The sequence below is a fragment of the Perna viridis genome, chromosome 3, assembly GCF_037379345.1.
Source record: "Perna viridis isolate PV_CMFRI_1.1 ecotype Kerala chromosome 3, ASM3737934v1, whole genome shotgun sequence".
Taxonomy (NCBI): domain Eukaryota; kingdom Metazoa; phylum Mollusca; class Bivalvia; order Mytilida; family Mytilidae; genus Perna; species Perna viridis.
In genome coordinates, this window is record NC_142447.1 from 43,892,998 (window position 1) to 43,905,440 (window position 12,443).

Consider the following 12,443-nt stretch of genomic DNA (forward strand, 5'->3'; position numbering starts at 1 on the left):
CTTCTTATGAAACCGGCTTACACGTGTATACAAGCGAAATTAAACTGCGGAAAATTACTAAACAAGTTACATGTATTAAATATCTTGATTTGAAATGTTCTACTTTTATATCTTTATTATTATTTGTTCCGTTAGAATTCATTTATTTGGCGTTCCATGTAACATATTATCGACTTACATAATTATGCGTTGGCGTAAATATGAGAAGTATATTAAGAGGGTGTCCAAACAAAAAAAAAAAACAAAAACAAAAACAAAAAAAAAAAAAAAACAAAACCAAAAAACCCCCCAAAAAACAAAAAACAAACAAGGCAGTGGGTGGCACATGACAAATTTTGCTTAAAAATATTCACCAATTTCTTATCACAAATACATTCTTTCTGGATGTTGGAAGTTGGATTTTGAGTGACTTCAAGGGTTAAAGAGAAATAAATTACATAGAAAGAATTGAAATCCATTGAAGGAGGGGAGATAACTAATACGAGCAAATTTTGATTGCTTTGTTAGGGAACTTTAATATCATTTTCGGAGCCATTCATTGTCGATTTTAAACTAACCATATACCTTTGACAAACATATGATATATACATTAGATTGGAACAAAAACAAATCAGTGGGATATAATTGACCCTGTTCCACCCATATAGAATCTGTCTAATTTTTACAAGTACAGCCTCTTAAATCCACAGATAAACTAATTGTTCAGGAATAACATGATTAATTTTAATCTTAAAAGCATTACAAAACATTATAATTCATCATTTAAACGCGCAGATATATATATATTTATAAACGAGGCACACAAATTCCAACTTCAGTGATGCCTTTAACAGATCGGAAATTTTGCATTTTCTCCCATCAAACTTGATTTGTTCCGGTAGAGAACGTGGAAGAACAATAGTGCAGTCTGGCTCTGATCAATTACTTTGATATCGCGCACTTACAGACCTTGAATACGCTTTAAGTAGTTTTTTTCCTTTAAGTCGGAGCAGCATTGCCTACTTAATATATAATCTAGTCTGTATTGACATTTACCATAACCGATGGGAAGAACGCTACAAATAAGACACTCATAAGAATACAACTTTCTTAATCAGCAGCGGTCTGATAAAATGGAAAATATAGACCGAATAGACGAAAACTTCATCAATTCAACAAATCAATTAGTAAATGGGACATATTATCTTCCATCATACATTTTTTGGTATGTGACAATTGCAAATGCTACAATATTTGTAGTTGGTGTTTCAGGCAATGTTTTTGTGTTGACTGTGGTATTCACAAACAAAAGTATGAGGACACATATGAATATACTTCTCTGTAGTTTATCAGTAGCAGATTTGTTAGTGTTGGTGATTTGTCAGCCTGCCGGAATGATCGAGTTTTATGGAAAAGACAGATGGTTTCTTGGGGAAGCGTTATGTAAGTTTACAATTAAATATTTTGTAAATGGGTCAATTTTCAAAAGACCAATGCTACTCACATGTATAAATACTCCGTCATTATGTTGTACATTTTAGCCAGTAGAATAATTAACATTGGTTTGGTTGCAACATTTCATAAAATACATCCTGACGGTGATGATATGATTAAGATCATTTGAAATTTGAGTGCAACAAAAATATTAAAAAAAACATCTATTCTTCCGTTGATTCCAATATAAATTGCAATTTCCGTGAAATACTTATATTTAACAATATTTGCCAAAACAAACTGACGTTACGATTTTGTTCCTTTATTTATTTTATATTTGCCCTCATTTTACATTCCTAAGTACCCAGGGAATTGAAAATAAATTGCTAACAAGGTCTGTCAATTTGAAATTTTGTCAACAAGGGCGTAAAATAAAAAGATATGTTCACAGTGAAAATAGGTACTTAACCTTTTCCCTGAAAAAAAAAAATCATAAAAAAATAAAAATAAAAAAACAAATAAACAAACAATTAAACAGCATTACCAATGTGTTCAGGCATACGCAGAATCTGAACGCATCGTGCTACTTTTTTTTTACATATGAGTCAATATGAGAACATATACACATATTCGGTAAAACGGAATTTAATGGATAAAAAGCGACATCATTTGACCTAATTTTTCTCGCTATTGACTTCAGTGTTAGGAAGAGTTGCATGGTGCGTTCATTTGGCTGTAATATATTTCGGATACTTGTGCTCCCTGTTATTGTTGTTTTAGTATTTTTGTTTGCACAAGGATCGCATAAAAAACGTATCACAATAATTAGTTCCATTCTTTTGAAGAAGCATATGATCAACGAATTGCCGAAGATTCAAAGTAGAAGGACAACTCATAGACATTCCAGTACATGGACAAAATGTAAAATTCTGAAGTAGACTTCATCTACATTAACATTGTAGGATGCAAAACCATTAAAATATAACTACATACACAAGAATAGGAGACAAGGAAAAAACTAAACAGCAAGCAAAAACGGAAAACGACAGTGTTGTAAGTTCACTGTTCGGCTCATAATTTGTTTAAACCTGCTTGTATCAAATTTGAAAAAAATAACTTTTGAAATGAAGGGAATCAAGGTTATAGCGGTAATCAAATGAATGTAATCCAGGGTCAAAGACCAGACATGGAAAACAGACATACACAACAAAGAACATAAATTAACTTAAATCATACATACAAAGTAACAAACGCAAATGAGCAACTCGGACTACACTAAAAACTGGGAACATGGTCCAGGTGCACCGGTAGGGTAAGCGTCTTCTGCTTTTCTAGAAACATCCACCGAGTTGCTCATAAAAAGTCAAGTCCGGGTAGAGTAGACGAACGAGGAGGAAAGGAAAACTATGACCCGTTGAATAAATCAGTTTTAATCGTGTTAATCGTGAATTTACAACCGTCAAATCAAGATTAAAGACAACTAATCGTCAAATACAATACTATCATCTAAATTCTTTTGCAAATGCCAAATAATCAATGAAAATAGCAATTAAACATCTTTATAAGCGCACCTGTACATTCATAACAAATGCAGTCTACTAATTTTGGAATTGACTCCATGATACAACTTTACTGTGTTATGCAATTCTTTGTCCATATTACAAATCATGTTGCATTTAATCATACAAATATTGTTCCGAAATGATATTACTGTCATATTAGGAAAACACTTATGTATCTTGATAACCTAAATGCATTTTTAAACGGAATGGTCACATTTTAACTCCTTTGTTGATATTAATTATTTTAATGGAAGATCTTTTACAAAATGATTGATTTTTTTTTGAGTTCGAATAATTAATAAGAATAAGAAAGAAAAACTCACTGTATATGAATGCTTTTTGATGAAGTGTTTATCACTGTCTTATCATACTTTGAAAGATATATTTAGAAAGTTTAGAACAATTGAATTTCTGGGTAATAAAAATGAAATAAATAATGAATAATGAACCTATATAACGATCTCAATAAGTGCATTGATGATTAAATGGGAAACACTTCCAATGAAAACAAAATCTTTCTTTATATATACCGATTGGTCATGTTATCGGTGTTATAGTTAATCACTTGACTAACTGGAGATACGTTTTAGTCTCAAGGAGCTTACGTAAAAGGTCAGCATTACAACAGGTTTTCGGTTTAAAGATGAGCGAAGTTGCAATCTAATTTTAAACCAACGCATTTGAAGCTGTTCAATTTGAGTGTAAAATTATTTGTCTTACGTCAAATCTCACGAAATTTCCATTGAGAATGAATCGTGTTACCAGCGATTACTTAATCTGTGAGATTCTGTTCGGAATCTTTTACAAAGCTAGCACAAAATTATATAACGTTAATTACATTTCCCCGAACTGTACATCTTTAGAGACAAGAAGTGGATAACTGAGCGAAACATGCCTGATCATATAAAGGCAATTAACTTCCTAAATATCGCATATCTCTATACGATACAATACAATACATATATACATGTAGCCACTAATACTTGAACATGCGAAAGTGAAATTAATTGATGATTTAAGACATCGTAATGACGAATTACCAGTACACTCATAAATCTGTATATACTATCTAGATATTTATGAGAAAAGCGTATTCTAAGGTTATCTCCTTTTTTAAATAACTACTATATACCAGCTTTAAGTGCTATGAACATCTAATGTTAAGTAAGATATGTGCTGTTGGAATTACAGAGTGCGAAGTCACGCATTCTTGACAAAACCATTGACTTTTAAAAAGTAAGTTTCTTACTGATCACGGTTTTCACTGAAAAGATATCATGACAACTTAATTAAGGAACACCAATCAGCTACCTACTTAAACAGTCTAGTTTAATGGTATATACATTTCATTTAAAAACGACTTCACCATCTTAAAAACACTGAAACAATTTTGACAATGATGCACGAGATATGTAAGGGGTTTATACTAACTGTACATATTTTGACTTTGCACATGTGTAATTTCAAAGAATAATCAAGGGAACCAAGGTTATGGACTAATCAAAACCGTGTAATCCGGGATAAAGACAAGACATGGAAAACAGACATACACAACATAAAGTAACTAAAATCATACATACAAAGTGACAAAAGCAAATGAGAAACTCGGACTCCACTAAAAACCGGGAGCATGGACCAGGTGCACAGGTAGGGTAAGCGTCCTCTGCTTTTCTAGAAACACCCACCGAGTTGCTCATAAAAAGTCAAGTCCGGAGTAGACGAAAGAGGAAAGGAAAACTATGACACGTTGAACAAATCATGGTGCAGATGGATACACCGTAATGATCCACGAGTTCATGATGACGACCATAAAACGTCTTCAATCTTGTAGCAACATAACCCTGTTCCAGAAACATGTTTGTTAGAATTCTAGCGCGATACAAAAAGTCTGCAAAGTAGTTTCTGCAAGCTCTTTATAACGTATGATATGAACACTCCATACGCAGGTTCTGAAGGGATGTTGCCACAGATGAAAGGAAAGTTAACAATACTGAATGAAAATTCATCACGTTTGTCGTAATATGTCCACTGGCAATTCAAATTCATACTAAATGGAAACGTGAATGACATAAAACGTAATGGAAGATATAGAATCATGACCTACAGCATTCCTCTTTTTTCCATATTTATATCACATATAAGAAAATATATACGAAACACTTTGGCTTTTTCCGTTAGATATTTTTACTTATATAAAATATACTGATATAATAATTATTAGACTCAATTTAGGAGCAACTTGGACTCCACTAAAAACTGGGAGCATGGACCAGGTGCACCGGTGAAAATGACTGTTTCAGTCTATGCAAGAAAAAAACACACCCCACAACGTTTTCCGAAATACTTTGATTTAAGATTTAAATTGATTCAAATGTAAACATGCATTGTATTAGTGAGATAGAATCACCAATTTATGTAATCCTCCTTGTTTAACATGTTCTTTCCGCCTTTCTCCAAAATGTATTCGAAATTACTTCCGCCAGCGGAAAAAAAAGCATTCTTGTTATATCCAATCCTTTTGCTCTTTACTTTTGTACTGTCTGACTGAATGATTGTTATCATGTTTAAGCTAATTTAATTGATGCTTCCAGTAAATTATTGACGGTGCTAAATTAATTGATTTTTATTAATATTCTAAAGCGAACTTTGGTAAAATAATTATCGTCTGAAGCATTTTCTATGAATATGCAAATTGGGTTCTATCATAGCGATCGTTCAACTTTCAAAATCGATTTCACAGAATAAAAAAAGATTTCTTTTTTCACACTGGATTAGATTATTATCTTTTATTACTTGAATGGACTTTAATTGTCTCAGAGTAAATTAACAGATGTTACAGCTACGGCTGACTATTGATTTCTACTTTCAAACAAAGCTTATTTCTTTGTAGCATGTTTGTTTTATATCCAGAGTAATCGAAATCAGATCAAATTTTGTGTCTTTATAATTATTCTAATCAAAATAAAATGTTCAATATACGTATGTTTACTATAGATAATAAAGTGTTTCATTGTTCTGTTCATTTAAACAAAAATATTGTTCTGTTTCCTATGTTTTGTATCAGCTATGCAGTATATATCAAAGGAATCGTGGTGTATTGAAAATTGTAATTATGAAATAATGCAGCATGAAAAACACTTTTTATGACGATTTTTAAAGATAATCTAAATATGGAAAGTGTGAAGCTAACATGCTCAAAACAAAATTACATGTGGATTTAAGCACATTGTGGTATAAATTATGCACGAAATATTTGACAAGAACAAAAATGGCCTTAGAAGTTAAGTTGAATGTTTCCACTTTTTTGCATTTGAGTAATTGTAAAACAACGTCGACAAGAGATTCAGCTTTGTGAATCATTTTGAATTCATACAATTCACAACAACAACAAAAATGTTTTCATTGCACTTCATTTCCAGCAAACTCATTTTAATTTGATTAAATCACGATATCGGTGCTTATTGGGCATGTTTTCGTCTCCATATTTCCTTATATTCATATAATTTCCATTGAGACAATGTAATAAAAGCAATTTTGCTTTTGTTGTTCGTGTTTAAAATTAGTAACTAAGTTCGTTATGCAAGTTTTAATGAGTAAGATATTTCCACATGACGAGGAATGTCTAACGGCAATCATTAAATATTCTTACACAAACGAAGTCTATTATTTATAATGAGATAAATTGAAATTCTATTTTCCATAAAGAAGATGTACAAATGCAATATAATTGGCCATTTCTACACAAGATTCCTGTATCAAAACGCAATAAAGCCCCAAAGCTAAGTGTACCATAAAGTTCATGTTAAAGACCTCTTCGTCAAACTACGGAAAACACTGTTAAATTGTTTTTCAACCACAGACAACTCTTTTATATATTTGTTTATAAAAGCATCAATTGCCAAACAACATTTTTACAATTAAGGCGAATAAATTCTCTGCAGAGCAGACATGAAACACAGATTTATAACAATTTACTCGTATATTGTGTCGCCGTTGTAGGAACTGGCTTTGATAAAATTCTTTGTTCTCATCAAATACATAATGGCCAGTGTACAAATAATCGAATATGATTAATTACAGAGTTTAATCGTAAAACCTAGAATCTTATCTCGAATATTGCATGCAAAACATATATCAATATGCGTGAATGTAAGATTTAAGAAATGATATACGGAGACTCCATGTTATCATGGTTTTACAACGGACTGGCCGTAATTCAACAGACCTGATGCATAATATCGAAATGTTAATCAAATTTGAGTTCGTGTAATGGACAAGATGCCTTGCGACCGAATTATGAAATAATAATGAATGCGCAGTTTGTTCGTAATATTAAGTTTAATGGTCTACTGCTTTCGAATTAATATATATTTACACTCAACAATAGCAATACTGCCAAACGTTTCCATACTATTGAATTTGCAATGTACGGGTTTATACCGATGTCTATATTACTTTTATGTTGACGTTATATCAGTAAAAGAATAAATAATTATACTGAGTTCGAGTATACTATGGGCACTGAGTTTTATATTGGTCTAGACACTTAACGATTGAAGGTATTATCATTTGTTCATGGGAAAGAAGCAAAAAGTGTTATGCACAGAAATTTAATTAAATAAAGTTCACGGGTTGCTGATCAAGTCATGGTCAATTTTATGTTTCAACAGTGCAACCCATTTATTTATAGAATGCAAACATAGACAAAAAACCCACTGCAGAATATTTAATGTATTTTGTTTATATCGTTCAAATTGCATTTGAGCTTACACGAATCAACGAAATTTCGAGAATTCTACAAAAGTGCTTATTTAGGGTCAAATATATTTCCTATCTGTTTTTTTATATTTCAATAGTTAGACCAAAACCCATGTTCACCGATGTCTTTTGATAATTTACAACATATTAAATATCTAAAATCAATGATACCTTTTTGCTTTGGATGCTAGGGGAAAAGAATTATACAAATAATAAAAAAATTAAACATTTTAAAACAATGCCTTTCTGTGTAAAACCAGAAACAGTTAGTGTTTCAACCAATATTAAGCATTGATATTTCTAAAGCTGTGGTATTGTTGTGATATTTTATTAAGTATGGCTTTATATGATTCAATTTTAAATGATATTTGTTTTGTCTTTTAGGTAAACTAATTCCATTCCTTGAAAATGCCTCTCTGAATTCGTCAGTACTGACTATGTGGGTAATAAGTTGTGAAAGGTTTCAGGCAATATGCAGAGCAATGCGAAATAACACCTGCGTTGGAACAGTGACGGCAAGCAAGTCGATAATATGCATTTGGCTGACAGCAATTGCTCTTTGTTTACCGTTTTTATTTCTTACTCACCACGAACCGGCAAAGTTTTTTGATGGAACTGATGTCATGGTCTGTCGAACAAAAATTACAACATCAATGGATAAATTTTATGTTGTATTTTTATTTATGACTTGCTTTGTGTTGCCTTTACTTGTTATGACAGTAATCTATGTTTTTATTTTGAGGACAATTTATGTTACCCAAAAGCTTGACGGAAATCGACCAACACGTCATAGGAAACAAATTATTGCAATGATTATCACGATTATTGCTCTCTTTTACGTCTCATTATTTCCGATCCGAATCATTTCGCTGTGGTTAGTGTTTGAACCAATCGAATCTTTACAACGATTTGGTTTCGTAAGTTATACAAACGTAATGTGTGTATCTAGAATTTTGCTCAACATCAACAGTTGTGGAAATCCTATCATATACGGATTAATTTCAAGTAGATTCCAAAGTGCCTTCAAGGTAACATTACAGACGTGTTTCCGAAAAACAAGGAGAAATTCTCTTGGCAAAAGATCAAGATCAAACCAAGAGTTAACAGACAATATCATAAGTTGTAGTTTGCACTGTTTCGGGTGTTGTTTACATATTCACTGTGCTGACGGGCAAATTCACGACTCTGATGTTTAGCTAATATAACCATTTCATGTTGTTAATATCGTGATATGTTTCATCGTCATCGCTTTATTTAGTGTTCATAAAGTTTTTTTTATTGTGATCTTCTTTGTATCGAAGGATGATAAACAATATTGTTGTATGGATGACAGCGCTGAAATTTGCTAGATATTGACATTATTATAACGGGGAAAAAGATAAGATATCTGTTATGCTTTCATACTGCTAATAAATTTGATTTCGACATAGAATCGTCAATATATATTATTGAAGTTTTTTTTTACAATTTAAATCAGAAAAAGGTATGAAAGGTAGAACAGTGTTGATTGTTGTTAAGGAACATTTATTAGAACAGCTTACTCAATGCAAAAAATGGTATCGCTTTATTTTAACTGTATGGCAAGCAAAAAGTAGATATAAAAAGTACTATTAAAATAAAAAAAATATTCAAAAGAAAAAAGAAAACAGAAAGAAAAACGAAACAAAGAAAATTTCATTTAACAGACAAACGAACAAAACAAATCAGTATAAAAAAAGACAAAAAAACAACAAAACATTAGCAAGCAAAGCAACACAAACATACCAAAACAAACAAAAAAAAAAAAAAAAAAAAACAATGAAGAAAATCAAAAAAAAAAAAAAAAGAAAGGAAAACTATGACACGGTAGAAAATTCATTCTACAGTCTCGATATTCAGTTCTTTTAGTTCACAAATTTCCATCTACATTTTACGTGCTGTTGTATTTCCAATATTGCTCTTAGCGGTCAAGACGATAAATGAGCATGCTTTTCTACGTTCTTGCATCTCTTTTTACACCAAACCATGACATATTTTGTTTAATTTTTTAGGAGTGATATTTTATTTTCAATTGGTGGTGGGTGTCAATAATTTGGATTGATACATTCAAACATCCTACGACATGGACCATATAACGTAAAATGTATGTATGTCATTATGTAGTATCATTGTTGATACTATTGGAAGTTGTGTCAGTCATCAATCAAGTTTCACATATTTAACATTTTGTTTTAATTAGAAATGATTTGAATTCACTTTTAAGCAATGGGAAAAATAAGAAATGTTAGCAAGAACCAGTGTTTAAAGAGGGTATACATGCAAAAATCAGGCAGTGGCTGGCACATGACAAATTATGTCTAAAAGAAACTGACATCCATTTCATTGTTTCTCTTAGTTGAATGTTGGTTTATAATTAACTGTAACGCTTAATGAGAAATACATTACACATTAAGTAATTGAAAAGGAAGATAACTCTTTATTTTGTGCATATTTTGGTTACTTTGTTGGGGAACTTTAAAATCATTTTCTGAACCATCCATTGTAGCTAAAAAATCTTTTACTACACACAATTTGTAACATAAAAACATTACATTGACACCTAAAACTCAATGGAATTATTCAATATTTTGTCACCTACATCATATGATTTGCATGCTATTTTTCATTTACAGCCTTTTAAGTGAAATGACTCTCAGTAAAATGGTATGTTATTCCATTTGAAGTCTCCAATAACAATGGAAGAAGCTGGTCATTTAGTGATCCCCTTATAACGTACCAATGATATATTTGTACAGACAATTCAATTATATTCATAGTCTCAAGGTTACAAGAAAACAAATTATGTCATACATCTGACAAATATTCTCACACAGTACTTGAGTGGAACATAATGTTCAATTAGTTACCAGTTATGTTTGCATTAAAGCTATTTAATAAGTCTAGAAAATTTCTGATTAAATGGTTTAGACATATTTCCATTATTGTCATTAACAAAGTAATTTACCCCGTAGCAATTCTGTAATGCATACTGATAACATGAAAAAAACGAAAACCAATAAAAAAAAAAACACATCCCCCCAAAAAAAACCCAACAACAACAAAAAAAAAAATAAAAAGTAAATTAAGGAAATGCAGCATGTAATGATATTTCAAGTGTGTAAAAAATGTTACAATTCTGCAACAATTCACTCTGTCTTGGTTCTTGCAAATTAATTTATAATTTCAATCCAATATGATATATTTAAAAAAATGTACTGTCACAAGAAGTTTGTTAATACTGATTTCCCAATAACAAAACTAAATTATTCAATTTTACCGGGTAGCACTGAATACATTTGTAGGCTTTAATTTAACTATGGAATAACAACATTAGTTGTCCTGATTATTGCACGAAACTATTTTAATCAGTTTTCAGTCTGAAACAGGGAAGAACATTGTAGTCGTCATTCAATAATATTGTTAGGGATGGGTTTAGTGTATGATGATTCCGTTTCTCTTTATACCTTAAAAACACAAATTTAAGAAATGATATAAGAAAACAGCGCCTGATTTCGGGCTGACAGGACTGAACAGGATTATTGGGGACTCGAACTCGTACCGCTGTGACATCTATGGCAACCCCGCCTGCCAAAAGTCCTGCACCCTAGACCACTCGGCCAGCTAGGCTATATATAATTATAGCTTTAGCTGGCCAGGTCATTCCTCCACATGGGATTAATCTAGGGTTGTAACTTAGTACACGATGTATGGTAGTACGGGACAGCTCATCTAGATGTTGTTATGAAGGATAGGGGATCAAATTAACGATACATGTAACAAAAACTCAATATTATACAAACTTCTCAGAATATAACTACACTGCTCCATCGGATCAAATTGCAAACTTTTCAGACCCTTATACATAGATGTCACAGCGGAGGGAACGACCAAGAATTTGCAAATTTGACAGTTCTAACATAGTTGGAAATTAAAAAAAAATAAGAGATTCACAGAAACAAAATTGACATGAAGTTCAATTTATATTATATCGAAACAAAATCAAAATACAATTACTTTTAAAAACATGTTCAAGTAGAGTCATGGAATTTTTAAACTTAACATTGAAATGACGAAATCAAACACTTAAGGTCATTATAGTAGCTTTTGCCGAATCTAAAATATATAGATTAAGAAAAAACTGATATGGGTCATTCTAAAAAAATGTGCAATGGTATTGTCCCTGTAGGTTGGTTGATGGAAATTATTTATTAACTATATAAAAATTATGTTTTCTGATGTGTGTTGGCCTAAAGATGAGAAAAAATATATGAAATCATAACATATATATGGTAAAAAAATTCCACCCTGATAAGTAGGCATTTGTTGCTGTTTTTTGCATGTCACTGGCACACTTTTCAATCTGTACAATGGTCTAGGAATCTAAAAGTGCATCAAATATTACACATAAAGCCAATAATTTAGCGTGTTGATATGTAAATTTGATGTGGTAACATCAAAAACATGCCTATATTTTATAAACATGTTGATTTTTTTGCAGTTGAACATGTTCCCCATTTTGTTTGTCTTCGGTATAACACCAAAGAAAAGTGAGGGGCATGGTTTGTCTTTCTTTGAATAATTATATTTGAAAAATAGTTTTGCCCCTTATCCACAATCCAGCGTAATCAAATAGTATATCCGTATTGACTGGGTATGAGGGAAATAGCAAGTTTATTGTTCCCCAAGACGGTG

General features: G+C 31.4%; 1 protein-coding gene across 1 annotated transcript; it reads left to right on the forward strand.

Moving 5' to 3' along the window:
* The first annotated feature begins 1,112 nt into the window (after positions 1-1,112).
* On the forward strand, positions 1,113-8,929 carry LOC148622391 (QRFP-like peptide receptor). The gene is made up of 2 exons (XM_088574122.1): positions 1,113-1,422; positions 8,118-8,929. The coding sequence occupies exons 1-2, from the start codon at positions 1,113-1,115 to the stop codon at positions 8,927-8,929; spliced, it is 1,122 nt and encodes a 373-aa protein (XP_088430248.1).
* Positions 8,930-12,443: the final 3,514 nt, after the last annotated feature.